This window comes from Halichondria panicea, chromosome 13, assembly GCF_963675165.1.
Source record: "Halichondria panicea chromosome 13, odHalPani1.1, whole genome shotgun sequence".
Lineage (NCBI taxonomy): Eukaryota > Metazoa > Porifera > Demospongiae > Suberitida > Halichondriidae > Halichondria > Halichondria panicea.
Window position 1 is genome coordinate 3,893,700 of NC_087389.1, and position 15,983 is coordinate 3,909,682.

Sequence of the window (15,983 nt, forward strand, 5' to 3'; positions counted from 1 at the left end):
TACAGTTATGATAGCAGCTGGAGATTTGTATGCCATGGGTTAATAATTAGTGTTTTGTTGATGTTGCAACATATACAGTTATGATAGCTGGAGATTTGTATGCTGTGCTGGTTAATAAGTATTTGCAACATGTTCCAGTACATTATATTGGTCTTTCTCGCAATTTAAATACACGATAATGAAGTTGCATGGCTATAGCATCAGTTCCACTATGACCCTCACACTGCTTTATGCGTGTGCAACTCTTCAAGGCCTGCCTCTAGCTACTGCTGGTAATTCTGAACAAGCTAATAGTACCACTTATTATGTGCGAGGAAAAGACACAAACTCGTCATTGTGCCCTGCTGACGTTGAAATCGGCCATTGTCAGACACTTGATTTCTACGCTGAAAATGGACGTTTTACGAGCCATCGTTCTTTCGTCTTTTTAAGTGGAACACACCAACTATCTCAAGAAGTTATTCTTAGAGGCATTACAGGATTATCAATGGTTGGAGTTCAAGGTTCCACTAACTGCTCAATAATTTGTACCACTGCCTCAGCCGGTTTTGCTTTTTTTGACGTCACATTTCTGCATATCAGTGACTTAAATATCCACAATTGTGGTATACACAAACAAGACTTTCAACTAGCTGCAGCTTTGATTATTAAGGACTCAACTAATGCATCTCTTAACAGATTAGTAGTCACAAACACGACGGGAGGCTATGGCCTCATAACAATCAACACACACGACCTTCTCTCTATCACCAACTCAATATTTGCTTACAATAAAAATGACTCACACTGGGAAGGAGGGAACACGAGGATAATCTTTAGCGTTTGCGAAGATTTTGAGCCCAAGTTTGTTGTCATCAAAAACACTACTTTTCATCATGGGTACCAGTATTATAGGGTGTTCCGAGAAGTTGGCTGCGGAGGGTTGACGATTGAATTCAACTGTTACAACGTTAAAGTGAGCGTAGAGGATAGTGAGGCAAGCTACAACACAGCATATTTCGGAGGCAATATTGATGTTGTGTTTGGACTGCTAACAAACAATTCCTTGCGGTTACATAATGTTACAAGCACACACGGGATGGGTGGTCGGGGGACAGGCCTTTTCATAACCATCAAACAAAATGTAGGTATAGATGATGAGTACTCATGTGATACGCATATGTGCTCTGCTATGGAAAACGTTATCTTGAATTTTTCAAATCTACATTTCAATCGAAACCAAAAGTCAGCTTTTATAATTGAGGATAATTCCTACCCCGGTACAGTGTGCGTGAATCAGTATGCTGTGATTAAAGATTCGGTTTTCTTGGAGAACTCCAGTCCTGCTTGGTGGGGCGGCTCGGCTGTCCGTTTAGCTTACAGCCCATTGTCTCCGGCTGTTAAAGATTTTGCAATACTTTATACGACTTTTACAAACTGCACTTTCTCGGGACACTTTAAAAATAGCCATAGAATGGATTTAATCGCTTCTGTTATGTATTTCGAACTGGTAAAGAATGTGACGATTGAGAACTGTTCAATTGGCAACAACAACATGTCGGGCATTCAAGCATACTCAAGTAATGTGCACTTCAAAGGAAGTACCAACATTTTTAGAAATACAAACTACTATGGAGGTGGACTGCTACTACTGCAAAATTCATTCATGTTCATGAGTTTAGGCACGACAATCAATTTTTGTGATAATCATGCAGTAACAGTGGGAGGAGCGCTATTTTCTGACTTTGATCTTCAAATCCCAACAAAATCCCCATGCTTTTACCAGCTCGATATTTCTGGACCAAGTGCGAATAACAATTTGATTAGTACCATAAAAGTGAACTTTCAGAACAATACATCTGGACTAGCAGGATCAGCTATATTTGGGGGCAGAATAAATTCTTGTTACTCCTACAGACACAGTTATGTCAGCAAACTTTTCGAAAAGGTTTTCAAAATAAACAACACCGTGAATGATCCATCAGCCATTACTTCAGATCCCTATTATGTCTGCTTTTGCATAGATGAAAGCAGACTCCCAAATTGCGCTGTTGGTTCTCACAATGTCAGCGTGTTTCCTGGCGACAATTTCCAAGTCTCGGCTGCCACTGTTGGTAGCAGTAGAGAAGGTACTATCCCAGGTGTTGTACACTCACAGTTCATCAAGTCATACCAAAATACGTCATTCGGTTATCTTCAAGCAGCACAGAACAGTGTAGGAAGATACTGCAGTACTCTTAATTTTACCATATATTCTTTAGACCCGTCCGTGAGCTTTTATCTATCAACTGACAAATTATCTTTTTTCTCGCTATTTGTTTTCGACTCCAAAATTGTCACTGTTACTTTTCTTGATTGTCCACCCGGATTTGAAGTCCATTTTTCTTCTGGAAGACCCAAATGTGATTGCGAAAAACAACTCCAAATTCATGACGACAGTATTCAGTGTTTGATTACGAGCCAAGTGATTGTACCACCTCCAGGCTCCTGGGTAGGCTACTACAACACTTCCACCCCGGATACGGTCGTCAGGGGGGCACTCTTTCATCGATATTGCCCCTACAATTACTGTCACTCAAATCAGTCGTACATTTCTCTCAATAATACCGACATGCAGTGCTCCTCCAACAGATCTGGGATAATGTGTGGAGAGTGTCAAAAAGGTCTCAGTCTCACCCTTGGCAGAAATAAGTGTGTAAAATGCTCGAGTATTAGCCTGCTATTCATTATTGTGTTCGCCTTAGCTGGGGTTGCATTAGTTGTGCTGTTGTTTGTGTTGAGGCTTACGGTAACAGAAGGAAGTATTAATGGATTAATATTTTACATGAATGTCTTGAAGATGAACCAAGCACTTCTTCTGCCAGGAAACGAAACAAATTTTCTGAGTGTGTTTACTGCATGGATGAATTTGGATCTGGGAATCGATTTATGCTTTTATGATGGAATGGACTCGATAGCAAAAACATTCTTACAGTTCGTTTTCCCTGCATACATATGGTTGCTTGTTATTTTGGTGATAGTTCTCGCAAAAAGGTTTCGATTCATTTCAAACTTAGTTGGACAAAGAGCAGTTCAAGTTCTAGCCACTCTGTTGCTTCTCTCTTATACAAAACTTCAAAGAGTGATTGTTACATCTCTCACGTATACCACTTTGTTATATCCCGAGGGCTCAATCCATTATGCTTGGTTGTACGATGGAAATATAAACTACCTTGAAGGGAGGCACATTGCTCTGTTTGTGGCAGCTATTGTTTGTTTTATTTTGTTGATTTTACCGTATACGATTCTGCTAACATTCTTCAAATTCTTTCAAGCTTGCTCTGATAAGAAACTGATGTCATGGATGAACAATCTTAAACCAGTCATCGATGCATACGCTGGTCCTTATAAGGACAATCTTCGATTCTGGACGGGTTTCCTGCTCTTTTCTCGAACAGTACTAATTGTTACCCTTACCCTCAATTGGACGGCGTCACCAGACTACAACCTTTTTGCAGCAGCTCTGGAAGCCATCATCCTCATCATGATTGTAGGCTCTCTTGGTGGCATTTACAAATATTCGCTTTACAACTTCCTCGAAACTTTTTGTTATTTCAATGTAGCTGCTGTGGCTTTGATTCTGCTTTATAACAAAGAGCATCAATACGCTATCCTAAATGGATCGATGGGTGTTTTATTTTTCATATTTTTAGTAGTTATTTTCATCCATTTATTCAAGTACACCCCAATTCGTTTGTGTGTTTCCTGCATTAGGAGGAGGTTTACTGAAGATGAAGCCAACAGAGGAAACGATGAAGACTTATTATTTGATGATCGATATGAAGCCGTTGTGGAGTCTGATGAGAATGAACTCAAAGACACTGTTGGTTGAACATGAAGTAGTATATTACAACATATCACACTGAGCACAGCTCTAGTTCATGCATGCATGGTTAGTTCATTATGGCAGTTATACTTTGTGTATAATTTGATGAGTATATATATTATAACAAAAACAATTTAATGGACATTTTACGTGCATATAATTACACCCCAAATGCAGTTAATGTTATACATTTACCGGTACATGCATTTACTAACTCTATAATAATTATAATATATATATATATATAATCAATGTTTCAGGTAGCTCCGTGTATAAGACCCTTGCATGCACATGTGTATGTACAGGTCCTTGATACTGAGATAACCTCTCCTAATCATGCATGCACTCCCAGTGTAACGATAGCTGGCACGGAATGCAATTCATTTACTATAATTATCATGCATGTGCATGACTACAGTATAGACTTTCGCTATTCAGGCTCTCTAAAGTACGGCCACTTCAATACCGGCCATATATAGTTTGGCATGGATTGCCGAAAATTACCCACTATACGGTATTTTTTGAAAACGTTTAGTTTAGTTTTGTAGAAATGATGTAGCACTAGACTGGAAACTACTCCCTTCACTGCGCTCTGGGGACTGGTAAGCTGCCGTGTTGAGAGTTGTCCCGTTGGAATGCAATTAGAACAAACCACAAAATGCGTAATGCGTGGGGGATATTTCTTCAGCCTCGAGAACAGACCGCCAGTGATGTACCTATACTCGAGGCCGATAATATTTTGTGCAGTAAAAGTTAGCGCGTGGGCGGTGGCACATGACTATTTGTGACGTTTTCATTCTTGTGGGAGCGTGAAATTCTTCACGCACTGGGACAAGTCTCAACACAGCAGCTTGTCAGTCCCCAGAGCGGGAGTGGTTGTCAGTCTAATGTCAGGAGTGCATGCACTCCTGCTAATGTATAATTATAGCATTACAACAAAATTATTGCCAGTTAATCAACTGAAACGTTTTCATTTTGCATTCAGGACAATACAGAGTTTAGGGGGAAAATAATTATGTCCTCATAGCATCCAACTATTGAGATTCCCCCAAAGTATTATACTAGCACAAAGCTCACAAGGTTAGACAAATTCAATGCAAAATGTGCAATTGTCTCAAAAACAGACTGATATAATTATGTGAGAATTAGATACTAGCTAATTGCACAACGCAGAATGTATGTCAGATATTCAATAAATGTCACATGATAATTTGTGGTTCTGGCACCGAGGTACCAATGTCTTGTGTGGGAGTATGCGGCCACCGTTAATGTACAACTCATCTTGAATGATAACATCTTCCCCGAGCACAGAAATGTTCTCCATCCTCACCTATACAGGAAAAACACCAGATAATGATGGCATAGATAAAATTTAATGCATTTGTAAACTATAATGATAAACAACATTTATTGATTACATTTGTAAAAAGGGAATTAATGCATGGTGCAAAAGAGTTGGGAAATGATCGACCATGATGGTTGCAAAAAAGGATGCCAAAGTTCAAAATCCATGAATGGCTGCTGTTCTCTATGATCCAAAACAGTGCAGCTCTCTTCTTACTCTTGCAGCTACCAATAGCTAATGTTCTAGTGCAGAGCTAACTACTAAGTAGAGTAGCAACACTCTATAGAAGATTTTGCTACAAACTATTCTGAAAAGGCTGGTATATACACTGTACCGTATAACTGGAAAATTTGGTGAATTAGCCATTTGAACTGACTTGGTGGTTTTTTAATGTGGCGTGGGTACTACAGCAATGACGTTGCGTCCACCGGAAAACTTTAATTTGGCGATATTGTGTAAAATTCGCCACATTTTACATTTTCCAGTTATACGGTAACTCAAAATCGAAGCATTACTTTACAAATTTAAATGTGACTAGAAGCCTATACAAGCTCTTACTTCAATTTCATTGATCATTGAGCAACTGCAGCAGTCTACACAGACAGACAAACACACACACTATAACGTATACCTCACTGCACATGCAACACACCGAGGTATAACAATTATAACCTTAGAGGTACAGTGTAATAGCGAGAATACAAATTCAATAATGCATCTCAGTACTTACCCATTTCCCGACAGTTGATTTCCAGCCAATGATGCTGGACTGCACCCAGGCATGTGACTTGACGGTGGACCCACACTAGTTGGGCGGAGTCCAACCAACGCTTAGAGCGAAGCATTGGTTGGACTCCGCCCAACTAGACCCACACAGCACTGTGGACTTTGACAAACACACTCCTGCAAATGCAACAGTGAAATACATGGTTGGATCAGCATGGTTAGATCAACTCAGAGTATAACGCTCTAAGGAACGTGCCTAGAAAAAACTAGTCTAAGACTCAAATGTGGCCTATAAATCAGCCTGGAGGCTGGGGCTTTGTCAATAAGTTGAAGCCCCAAACCTGGTCTCAAATACAAGACCGCATGGGTTACATTGTTCAAAAGAATTCCTTGGCCACGATTCTAACATTACCCTACAGTCATGCCTACCATCTTCTATCACAACGTTTGGTCCGATGACCACACTCGGTCCGATTCAGCAGTCCTCACCAATCTTAGCAGTGGGGTGCTACAATAAGAAAACAGGAATAACCATGCATTGTTACATGCACATGTTCATAAAAGAAACACAAACTCTATGCATGGGTACTACATTACAAATATGCCACACTCACTGAAACCCACGTATAAAGTGTAACACTCGCAAAAAGCATCATGCACCTGTACGATAGTCTGCACACAATACGAAGTATGTACATGTACAGTACACAACTAAATAACACACGTACCACAAGAACATTTCCAACAAAATTATCTCCCTTCGATAACTTTGCTGGGTGATTGTCCGCAAGATACGACAAGTACATCCCCACACCTGTGACAAAGTCTTTGGGCTGACCAATATCCATCCAGAAACCTGAAACCAGAGATAGTTAAATCATGTGATGGTCATGTGATTAGTAAGTCACCTTGTAAGCTATAGGTGAATAATTCTCCTTTTTTTGCCATATATGGGAACACTTCTTTCTCAATCGACATGAATCTAACCTGTAACCATAGCACAAACATAGATAACTAACTATACGTGCATGTTGGACAAAGAAGAGAGTGAATGAATACATGCAGTCGGCCAAGAGTATAACTAACTATACGTACATGTATGCCATGGACAGAGAAGAAGAGTACATGCAGTCGGCCAGGGTCATGATTGTCATACAAATACTGAGTATAGGTTTTAGCGAGTTGATGATGGAGGGCATACAAGAAACAACCTACAAGGGAGCTCAATACGAACAAGAATCCTCTGAATAAGGAACGTATTAAAGTGTACTTTTACTTTATTTAGACGTTTGCTGTAGTATTTTAACTAGCAGGTTAAGCAACTAAAATGCAAAAGAAAGCATACTTATACATGCAGTACTGTAAATAAAAACTGTGCTTCGGGGCGTAGCCGCAGGAGGCATATGGCAAACCTGTTCGTGTGCCTGTCTATTCCAGCTCTACATTGTAACTGCTCGGCGGTTGCAATAAAAATACAAGCACATGTAAGAGCTTAATTCTAGCCACGTTTTCATTAGCAGATTTGCAAACTAAAGCTTTCTCGAGTTATGGCTAGTTTTACTTACAGTGAGGCTGTTGCCGTCTTTTCAGAATCATGCCTATAACATCATCTTTTCGCACTATGAGTTAGCTTCCATTAAGGTGAATCTACGAGAGTACGAAAACAGCTGCAAAGTCACTATGAGAAAGCAGCAGCCACTACTGAACCTTGACCTCTTTGCACATCCACCTGTTTTTTTTTATCTTCGCACATTTACCCCTTTTCTCAGTATTATGCTCATGCTATATAGATCCACCCTTTTCTACAAATTTACAATTAATCATTTCTTCCTCTAACAATAATAATACTTGGTAAGCGAAACAAACAAGCCAGAACAAAATATGCCAGAGACAGTTAGCACCGCGATGCTTAAACACTCGTTATAGTTAAGAAACAAGCAGACAGACAAGCAATAGTTATGTTACTGATTCTAAAACAAACCTCAATCCTCTTCAGAACTGATGGGTTAAAGATGTACATGCCTGCGTTGATCTTGTTCGACACAAATACTTTTGGTTTCTCCATAAATCTCTGTATCTGTCCACTTTCCTCATTGTACACCACAACCCCGTATTTGGACGGCTCTTCCACCCGAGTCACCTGACATAGGAGAGGAGGTTTTTTTTACATGTACACACTAAGAGCTTGAGTGATCAAAAGTATTGTAATTAGGTAGTATTGTAAGGTGGTTAAACAGTAGCTCTAAAGTGATACTTGTACGTTTATGTATGCTATCAGCAATCAGCTATACATGTAGTAGCCTCGATTCCAGGCCGCAAAGAGAAAGGCGCCTTTCTCTTTGCGGCCTGGAATCGAGGCTATACATGTAGCTATTATAACTATGATACGGTGTATATAACTGAGCTCAGAAAACTGCTGAGCGTATCTGTATGGAGGCCTGGTCAAATAAGTTATTGAACTGACCACAATGGTTCCTTCTTTCCCGTGAGCTAGCTTTGTGCGCCTCTAGCATCTTGGTGAAGGGGTAGTTGCAGATTACGTCATTGTTGAGGACAAAGAAAGGGGAGAAGTCAGCATCCAATATGTCTCGGGCAAGGGCAAGGGGACATGAAAGATGTGTCAAATTATTTATGGTCCATACAAAGTAAGGAATGGCCACTTTCATGGGGTATACATGTACTACTCTAGCCTCGTTCCCAGGCCGATTTTTCTTTAATAGAACGAAGTTGAAAAATACGGCCTGGTTGATTGTATCATAGATTGAAGAGTTAGACTAACTCGTCAATCTATGATTGTATCTGGGCGTGATTATTTTTTACCCTGTATAAGTTTAATACCATAATTTACATGTAGCTCTGTGTATGCGCTCGAGTACTAAAATCTAGTACTAAAATCTAGCCATCGATTATATAGCTAGCTGGCTATGGCAAGTTAAGTTGTGCAAGAAGGTCTCGCTCTCATGGCAGAACAGACGCATGCTCTCCAGCTCCTGTCAGAAGGAAGAAACGTCTTTGTCTGGTTTTCAACATGGTCTCTTTGCTATCAATTACTGCCCTTTGTGATAGACTACAAGCTAGTAGGTAGGACCACACTGCCGGCCCTTGTCGACAGGTGTGTTGTTTTTGCAAAATCTCTATGCTTTTGTTTTTCGGTTCCTACAACCACGCCCAGACACAATCAATACCAAAATTGTCACTGTTACTTTTCTTGATTGTCCACCCGGATTTGAAGTCCATTTTTCTTCTGGAAGACCTAAATGTGATTGCGAAAAACAACTCCAAATTCATGACGACAGTATTCAGTGTTTGATTGCGAGCCAAGTGATTGTACCACCTCCAGGCTCCTGGGTAGGCTACTACAACACTTCCACCCCGGATAAGGTCGTCAGGGGGGCACTCTTTCATCGATATTGCCCCTACAATTACTGTCACTCAAATCAGTCGTACATTTCTCTCAATAATACCGACATGCAGTGCTCCTCCAACAGATCTGGGATAATGTGTGGACAGTGTCAAAAAGGTCTCAGTCTCGCCCTTGGCAGAAATAAGTGTGCAAAATACTCGAGTATTAGCCTGCTATTTATTATTGTGTTTGCCTTAGCTGGGGTCGCATTAGTTGTGCTGTTGTTTGTGTTGAGGCTTACGGTAACAGAAGGAAGTATTAACGGATTAATATTTTACATGAATGTCTTGAAGATGAACCATTTTCTGCAGGGAAACGAAACAAATTTTCTGAGTGTGTTTACTGCATGGATGATTTGGATATAGGAATCGATTTATGCTTTTATGATGGAATGGACTCGATAGCAAAAACATTCTTACAGTTTGTTTTCCCTGCATACATATGGTTGCTTGTTATTTTGGTGATAGTTCTCGCAAAAAGGTTTCGATTCATTTCAAACTTAGTTGGACAAAGAGCAGTTCAAGTTCTAGCCACTCTGTTGCTTCTCTCTTATACAGTGCATCCAGTCTAAAGAGTAGAATACCAAAAATGTGTGAGTAGTTGTACTTAAATGTAAATATCTTATGATTGGAACATTTCTAAGAAAATCTGCTGATACCATTGTGTAGGCGAATGAATAAGCTACAACATATCCAAAATTGTTTCCATGACAACATAAGGTGGTGGGTTTGTGGTAATTAATAAAACAGTACCCAATTGTTATAGTGGGTAATCGGTTAGGGAGAGAAAAGGCCAACGGTTTCCGGCTAAGGTTTGGAACTTTGTCACAACATCTATAGATAGTTTGGCTATCATGAAAGATTCGATGTTACTTAAATATATCTACACATTCTCCGCAGTGCTCAAAATTGCTAGTTTTTAGTGCCGTTTCGGTTAGGGAGAGATTTGAAGAAAATCTCATGGCTAAGGTCTAAAAATTACACGGAGTAAGCTTGAATAAATAATTGTTTAACTTTTGATACAAAAAATATTTCCAGAAATACTTTAGTTCCAGAGATAATTGATGTTACGTACATTTTTTTACGATCACCCCCATTATCTCCAAAATTATTTCGCACTACAATAACTTTTGGGGAAATATTTTTGAATCATGTAGCTTATCTTTTACCTATGGTATCAGCACAATTTCTTAGAAATGTTCCAATCTTGAGATACATCTAAGTACAACTACTCACCAATTTTTGTATTCTACTCTCTAGACTGGATGCACTGTACAAAACTTCAACGAGTGATTGTTACATCTCTCACATATACCACTTTGTTATATCCCAGGGCTCAATCCAGGGGCGTACACAGGGTGGTGCTTAGGGTGCTCCAGCACCCCCATCCAGACTCTGGTGCTCCAGCACCCTATACAGACTCAGAGAAGCTCAAGTAGATAGTTCAACCATCACTGGCTGGCTAGAAGGAAGCTACACTTACTGCAGCTATCTACAGCTTAATAGTGATAGTTACAATAACTTTATACCAGTTAGATCTAGCTAGCTAGCTAAGCTGGCCTAAAAAACTTACTTTTCTTCGATCGTTACTGGGATATCCATGGGAACTAGTAAAGAGTGGGGAGGGGCTCAATAATAAGGCTAGGCAGCAGGAAGTGGTTTGCTGTATCAAACACATAGAACACTTGATTGCTTCACAACATGCAGCACAACAAGGTTCTTGGATCCAGGTACATGAGGTATAGTATAATTATATAATTAAGCCTACATGTATGTACAATAAATTAATAATAATCAATGTTTGCAATGTAAACTACAAAGTCTCTTTTCCTCAACATCAAGGTACTGGTGGTCATACTTTGTACGCTGCCTGTCACCTCCTGGTAAGCTGATCAATCTTTTAGTGGCCTGAAAAGAAAAGAATCAAGACTGTCGTCAGATCAAGCAAAGGAACAAACGTTTATCATCACTTACACTTCTACATTTACACAGAGTAGACTAGACATGATTGCATTGACATTTGACATACCTTAAGAAGAGTTGGCTAGAGTTTGCCATCCCAGGCGAATTGAGCTTCTGGTCATAAACATTCTTGACTTGCTGATGTTGTATATACTGTCAGTACTGTGCACCATCTAGAAAACAGTGGGCGTTGCCGACAAAAGGGGCGTGACTTCCAGGAAGTGGGCGTGGTTTAAATTTTGCGGCGCGCTTCGCCATTCACTGAATCCTAGGATCGCCCCTGCAATCCATTATGCTTGGTTAACGTTTCAGGTTACTGGGTGGAGGCTGGGCTTTGGGTAACTTCAGTCATACTATGCCAGTATCTAGATAGTGGCACAGTTCACCATTTGACCTGTGCCATATGGCAGATATTGGCACAGTGTTTCCTTTGATCTGCCCGCTCAAAATGCAACAAAAACCACTTTTGGTATGTATTTCCTGTCTTGGTTTATACAATACTTGTGGTAAGGTAATACTATAGCTAGTGGTATGTATTTCCTGTCACACTTGGATCTTGGGTGACTGCCAGATTTAGAATGTATAGGAAGTTTGCTGTGTTGCTACTAGCTTCAACCATACATACTACAGCTGTATGGTACCTAGCCAAATTATCTTTTGAAACCCAATGTGAGCATCTGGATCACAAGCAATGGAGCCAACCAACAGATGCCACAGCTGTATCCAATGACTTACCTGAAACAGCTAATATTCCAAATAATGTACTACTCGTGATGGTCATTTCAACACCCGAGAACAGAGCTAGGAGAGATGTGATTAGGAAGACTTGGGTGGGTAGCTATGTCGAACATAAAAAGAAGTTTGCAGTCAAATTTGTTATAGGAGCCCTTGATCTAAATGTTAATGAAACAGAGTCGCTGATTTCAGAGAATAAGACGTTTGGCGATGTATTACTTTTGACCGATCACCTGGATTCATACAAGAATCTCACCAGGAAAGTTTTACATACCTTTGTGTGGGTAGACAAGAACACAAACTACTCCTTTGTACTGAAACTTGACGACGACTCATTCCCTAAGTTGGATCAGATTGAATTGGAATTGAAAAAAAGAACTAACCGAAAACCTCTCTACTGGGGTTTGGTTGCATCACGAGGTACCCCAATGAAAGAAGGGCCGTGGGCGGAACCACATTGGAACTTGTGTGACACTTATCTGCCGTATGCATTGGGAGGGGGTTATGTATTATCTAAAGACCTTATACACAGAATTGCTATCAATGCTCACGGTCTTACACTCTACAACAATGAAGATGTCTCAGTTGGAGCTTGGATCAGTCCATTCAACTTGGAAAGAAAAAATGACAAACGATTTCGTGCAGATATGCAAAAAAACTGGCATCACGATCAGTGCAAGGACTATCTTCTTGTTCATCATCTGTCTATTGAAGATGCTAAGAAAACTCATGAAATAATGAAGAATAAAGGTGTTTTGTGTTAAGGTTCTATTCCTTCTTATTTTATCATAATTATATGAGTGCAATCACCACCATTGATTAGTAATATCAAGAGTTCACTAATATATACACAGGGGCGTAGGCAGGAATTTGAGGAAGGGGGGGGCTGAGCTGTTCGCGCCAGAAACTACTTGGCGCGGAGCGCCGAAAATTCCGGTGACCAGGAGCCACACCCCCTAATTAATGACTCATTGCGCATGTGCAAGAAATAGCCACACCTTGCTTCAATTAATAATACTGCTAAAGCTAGCTAGCTAGCCGTAGCTAGCTAGCTTAGTTCTGTTGCACTAAAGAATCAAAGTTACTAGTATAGTATAGCTAGCTCTTGGACATGCTGTTTGTCTGCCACTAATCTATACCAGTAATTCCCAGGCTGAAGACTCATCAGAGAAGGTGGGGCTCTTAGTGTAGTTTTTGCAGAGAAAGGGGGGGCTCCAGCCCCCAAAGCCCTCCCCCTCCCTACGCCCCTGATACAGGTGAATGTCAACAGATTGCTGTATTGAATTTAAGCGAAAAGCCACTGACTGTCGTGGTTAAAAGATCATTGTTCGTTTGGATCGTGATCTAAATCACTTTCACAAATATTGTGGGCCATTGCGGAGCTCTAAAACATGGTGTGTGTTTATAGATGTAATCCATTGAACTGTTGTACGAGACTACACGTATAATATCCTCACGATTTAGTGTCTCTTATACATTGACTTCGAATACAATAATTCTCATTTTGTAAGACGGTGCCTGTGAAGTATTGGACTATCAGGTGGAGAGCACCTCTTCTTCCGAGGGGGAGGAAGATGAATAGGAGGCAGTGAGGAAGCAGCAGGCCATGTGTGCGTGTTTGTATCTTTGTAAAATTTATCACCTATGGGGGGGGGGGGTTCTGATTTCCAGGTGTCACGACTAAAGAATCATTCTAATGTCCTGATAGCCTACCAACATATACAATTATAAGCTTATATGGTAGCTGTACACTAGTTGCAGTATACTTCACAGTTGCTCTCAGACAGGGAACAAAGTTGCGAGCTGGACGAACTGAACAAGGTACTGTGTGTTTGTAATTAATTTGAGAGAACGGTTTTTTTTCCATATATAGTACATTATGCCACCCACCCACATAAATCTCGTACAACATAGTTGCACACACTGTTGATACATTATTTGCTATCAAATTCAAGCTGGCTGTTTCTTCTATCTGCTACCAGTTGTAAATGAATAAACTATGTTGTAATAAGTTCCACAATAATTATTCTGTATGCACAATTTCAGCACAAATTATTCATGTGACGTGCATGTGTATACAGACAATTTCCCCTTACACAGTACCAATATCACCCCCATGCACCACTGCATATATAAGTATCAAGGCGAATAACCAGTGGGAAGTGATTTGGTGTGTACAGTGATTGTTTGATAACAATTTGGGAAAGTCCTGGGCTGTTATACAGATTCCCTGAAGTCATACATGTATCATGCCTGTGTGTTTGAGGACACTGAGAATTTAAAAGCCGTGTGCCAAATAATAGCAAAAAGTTACTTTACATCTACTGTGCCCAGCCATCCATAGTCCAGCCATTCTGTTTGAACTTTACACACGGGGAAAACACTGGGAATTTCGCTGTTCATTTGGCTCATTCGGAGGTTTTCACTCATAAAACATTGTAGTAATAATTATTATGTTAAGTAAGTGGTGCCAGTGGGGGGGGGGCGGTGCAATGGGTCCGGATGGCAAATTTTGGTACTTGGGGTGCAACCAAGGCGTATACAGCCCTTGGTGCAACCGACCTAATATGTATCTAGTGCGCCTGCGTGGTAGAAGTACATGCATGGAGGACTGTTGGGGTGCACGTAGGGTTATTATAAAGACACACAGTACACTGATTTAAGTACAAACAAACTCATAAGTATATAAAATTTGTGACCTAATCCTAACTAAATTTGTTGCAATTTGAGTGGGCAGATCAAAGGAAACACTGTGCCAATATCTGCCATAATTATGGCACAGGTCAAGCCTTGAACTGTGCCACTATCTAGATACTGGCATAGTACGGCTGAAGTTACCTGAAGCCCACCCTCAACCCAGTAACCTGAAACAGTCCCTTTTATAGTATAACGTTTTTCATGCGTCTGGTGCATTCCACAAGCCACCACAAGTAGTTGAAACTAGTTGTCCTATACAAGGAGTGATGTGTACACAGAAAGGAATGCACAAGGAATGCAACAAATCAGTTGTTACACAACTCACTCGTGCACACATTGGATATATTGGATGATGGAAATATAAACTACCTTGAAGGGGGAGGCACATTGCTCTGTTTGTGGTGGCTATTGTTTGTTTTATTTTGTTGATTTTACCGTATACGATTCTGCTAATATTCTTCAAATTCTTTCAAGCTTGCTCTGATAAGAAACTGATGTCATGATTGATGCATACGCTGGTCCTTATAAGGACAATCTTCGATTTTTAGTAGTTATTTTCATCCATATTCAAGTACACCCCAATTCGTTCGTGTGTTTCCTGCATTAGGAGGAGGTTTACTGAAGATGAAGTCAACAGAGGAAACGATGAAGACTTATTATTTGATGATCGATATGAAGCCGTTGTTGAGTCTGATGAGGATGAACTCAAAGACACTGTTGGTTGAACATGAAGTAGATAGTCTTTGCAACATATCACACTGAGCACAGCTCTAGTTCATATATACAGGCAATGCCGGCTATTTGGTTTGGCACGGATTGCCGAAAATTATACCCACTATACGGTATACTTTTTGACCGAAACAAAACGTTTAGTTTAGTTTAGTTTTGTAGAAATGATGTAGCACTACACTGGAAACTACTCTCTTCACTGCGCTCTGGAGACTGGTAAGCTGCCGTGTTGAGAGTTGTCCTGTTGGAATGCAATTAGAACAAACCACAAAATGCGTAATGCGTGGGTGATATTGCTTCAGCCTCGAGAACAGACCGCCAGTGTGGTACTTATACTCGAGTCCGATAATATATTTTGTGCAGTAATAGTTAGCGCGTGGGCGGTGGCACATGACTATTTGTGACGTTTTCATTCTTGTGGGAGCGTGAAATTCTTCACGCACTGGGATAACTAGCGGGAGTCGTTGTCAGTCTAATGCACTACAACTAAATGCCAGTTAATCAACTGAAACGTTTTCATTTTTCATTCAGGACAATACAGAA

General features: G+C 40.3%; 2 protein-coding genes, 1 long non-coding RNA gene and 1 pseudogene across 3 annotated transcripts; 3 read left to right on the forward strand and 1 right to left on the reverse strand.

The window, feature by feature from the left end:
- Positions 1-12: 12 nt before the first annotated feature.
- Positions 13-4,516, forward strand: LOC135346475 (uncharacterized). The gene has a single exon (XM_064544100.1). It carries the CDS (start codon positions 179-181, stop codon positions 3,848-3,850), a length of 3,672 nt encoding a protein of 1,223 aa, XP_064400170.1. The 5' UTR covers positions 13-178; the 3' UTR covers positions 3,851-4,516.
- Positions 4,517-4,920: 404 nt separating this feature from the next.
- On the reverse strand, positions 4,921-8,581 carry LOC135346481 (mannose-1-phosphate guanyltransferase beta-like; annotated as a pseudogene).
- Positions 8,053-11,389, forward strand: LOC135346483 (uncharacterized). The gene is made up of 3 exons (XR_010398042.1): positions 8,053-8,199; positions 8,273-11,056; positions 11,160-11,389. It is a non-coding gene; the product is annotated as an uncharacterized LOC135346483 (long non-coding RNA).
- Positions 11,390-11,767: 378 nt separating this feature from the next.
- On the forward strand, positions 11,768-12,857 carry LOC135346482 (beta-1,3-galactosyltransferase 6-like). Its single transcript, XM_064544107.1, has one exon. It carries the CDS (start codon positions 11,858-11,860, stop codon positions 12,776-12,778), a length of 921 nt encoding a protein of 306 aa, XP_064400177.1. The 5' UTR covers positions 11,768-11,857; the 3' UTR covers positions 12,779-12,857.
- Positions 12,858-15,983: the final 3,126 nt, after the last annotated feature.

What these genes read in the sequence shown, in the direction of transcription:
- LOC135346475 (XM_064544100.1), top strand. Translation starts at nt 179, where the DNA reads ATGAAGTTGCATGGCTATAGCATCAGTTCCACTATGACCCTCACACTG.
- LOC135346482 (XM_064544107.1), top strand. Translation starts at nt 11,858, where the DNA reads ATGTATAGGAAGTTTGCTGTGTTGCTACTAGCTTCAACCATACATACT.